General features: G+C 41.5%; 1 protein-coding gene across 1 annotated transcript in view; it reads left to right on the plus strand.

Annotated features, from left to right (window-relative positions):
* The window catches only part of TBPL2 (TATA-box binding protein like 2), a 30,904-nt gene that overhangs the window by 17,254 nt on the left and 11,662 nt on the right, over positions 1 to 1,988 (plus strand). Inside the window, exon 6 of the mRNA XM_045287632.1 lies at positions 260 to 354. Within this exon, the coding sequence (XP_045143567.1) occupies positions 260 to 354 (95 nt within the window). The remainder of the gene's footprint in view (positions 1 to 259; positions 355 to 1,988) is intronic.

The raw sequence follows: 1,988 nt of genomic DNA on the forward strand, positions 1-1,988 counted from the left end.
TTATAACAATCCATGCATCAATTGCATCAATAGCTTAAGAAGATTTGCACTTGAAAAAAAAGAGCAAAAATGAATTCTGTTCTTGACTCCCTTAAGAAATTATCCAGAGATACTCCAGGCTCTGCTTTTAATGAGATGGCCAAAAGGCTTCTAGTGAAATAGCTCATTGATTTACAGAAGCTTTAATAGACTGTCTTAACTGTGATGGGAAAGTAATTGAAGGGTGCTATTTTTAAACTTTCCTTTTATATCTTAACAGTTATGAACCCGAACTATTTCCTGGCCTTATTTATAGAATGGTAAAGCCACGGATTGTGTTGCTTATCTTTGTATCTGGAAAAGTTGTGTTAACAGGTACGTGCCAAGATTCCCTTCTGGCTTTCATACAAAGAACTATGCATGTGCTTTGTTTTCCCTTTTAAGATAGTTTTATTCGCGATTGAAAGGTAATTCTTATAAATATAGACCTGCCCCCGCTCAAAAGGTAGAAATAACAAATCATTGATAGTTCCCAGTACCCAGAGTAATTTAATGTAAAAATGTGTTATTTTAATATGAGTAGTCATCTTTAGAAACCAGCTGCCGGAGAGTTGATTGTAACTCATGGCAACTCTGGGTGTGTATGCCATAGAGGTGGTGTTTTGGGTTGGTTTGTTTCATAACTGAAGTGACACCTTTAATACAAAAAATAAGCAAAGTGTGTTCAAAGTCTAAATTCCCTTCTTCTATCCTAAAACCAGGTCACTGAAAAGTCAAGCAGGAAGGGCTGGGGGAGGAGGAGACCAGTGTCCATGGGAGCAATGCCCAAAGCCCCTGGGGTTAGACCCTACACCACCATTGGAGATTATCAAAAAAGCAAATACTCGAATAGAACGAAAGGGTTATAGGTGTGGGAAGGGCTATCTTTCTCATAAGGTGATATCCTGCCTGTGGAATTTGTAGTGTCTGCTATCACAGGCTTAAGTCACCTTCTGTAGAAGGGGTAATAATTTCTTTTACAAGAATTTCTTTTAGAAGAATCAATACCAGAGTAGGCCCAAGAAGGTGAATAAGAAAGATGTCCTAAATTCCAACTTTTCCAAGCCATTATTATACTACACTCCATTTTCCCTGATGTTCACCACCACTCTTCCTCCTCCTTGTATCCCTTCACATCCTTGAGTTCTGCAAGAGCTCACAGAATTGAAGAGCTTTAAAGAAACGACTCGCATATTTATGAGTGTTGTTACAGCCCAAATATGAAGTTCAGACATTGGAGGATATTCCTCACCCACCGGCAGTGGCGGCTGGTGAAACCCGAGCAGGTTATAGATTGGAACTCAAGCCCCAAGAGCTACGGCAGAGGCAAGCCAATGCAGGGTCTAGACTGCACTGGTTCTCGACCCTCCTAGTGCCGCCGCCCTTTAGCACAGCTCTTCATGTGGTGGTGACCCCTACCATAAAATTATTTTCTCTTTTTCATAAAATTATTTTCGTTGCTACTTCATAACTGTAATTTTGCTACTGTTATGAATCGGGCGACCCCTGTGAAAGGTTTATTCAACCCCCAAAGGGGTCTCGACCCATAGGTTGAGAACAGCTAGGAGCCAAGAGCCCAAATGTCAAAGTCAAAACAGGTCTTCTTGTGTCTACCAATACTTAGTCAGGAGCCAAAGGTCATAAAGGGGATGGCGCTGATGGAGGTGTGGTGTTGGTTGTTCATTAGACCATTGTTGTTAGGGGCCATCAGTAATGCTGACTCATAGTGCCCTTAGATGAAACAGAATGAAACCCTGCCCAGTCTTTCACCGCCTTTCCATGGTTATGTTTGAACCCAGCCACTGGGTCAATCCATCTTGTTGAAGATCTTCTGGCTCGCCACGTTACCAAGCATGATGTCCTTTTCCAGGGATTGGTCTCTCCTTATCACATGTCCAAAGTATGTGAGATAAAGCCTTACCATCCTTGTTTCTACACTTGATCTTAGCCAAAAGGCCAAGAAGTGATTA

The sequence above is a fragment of the Echinops telfairi genome, unplaced genomic scaffold, assembly GCF_000313985.2.
Source record: "Echinops telfairi isolate 266 unplaced genomic scaffold, ASM31398v2 ScPeMD7_18;HRSCAF=68, whole genome shotgun sequence".
NCBI lineage: Eukaryota > Metazoa > Chordata > Mammalia > Afrosoricida > Tenrecidae > Echinops > Echinops telfairi.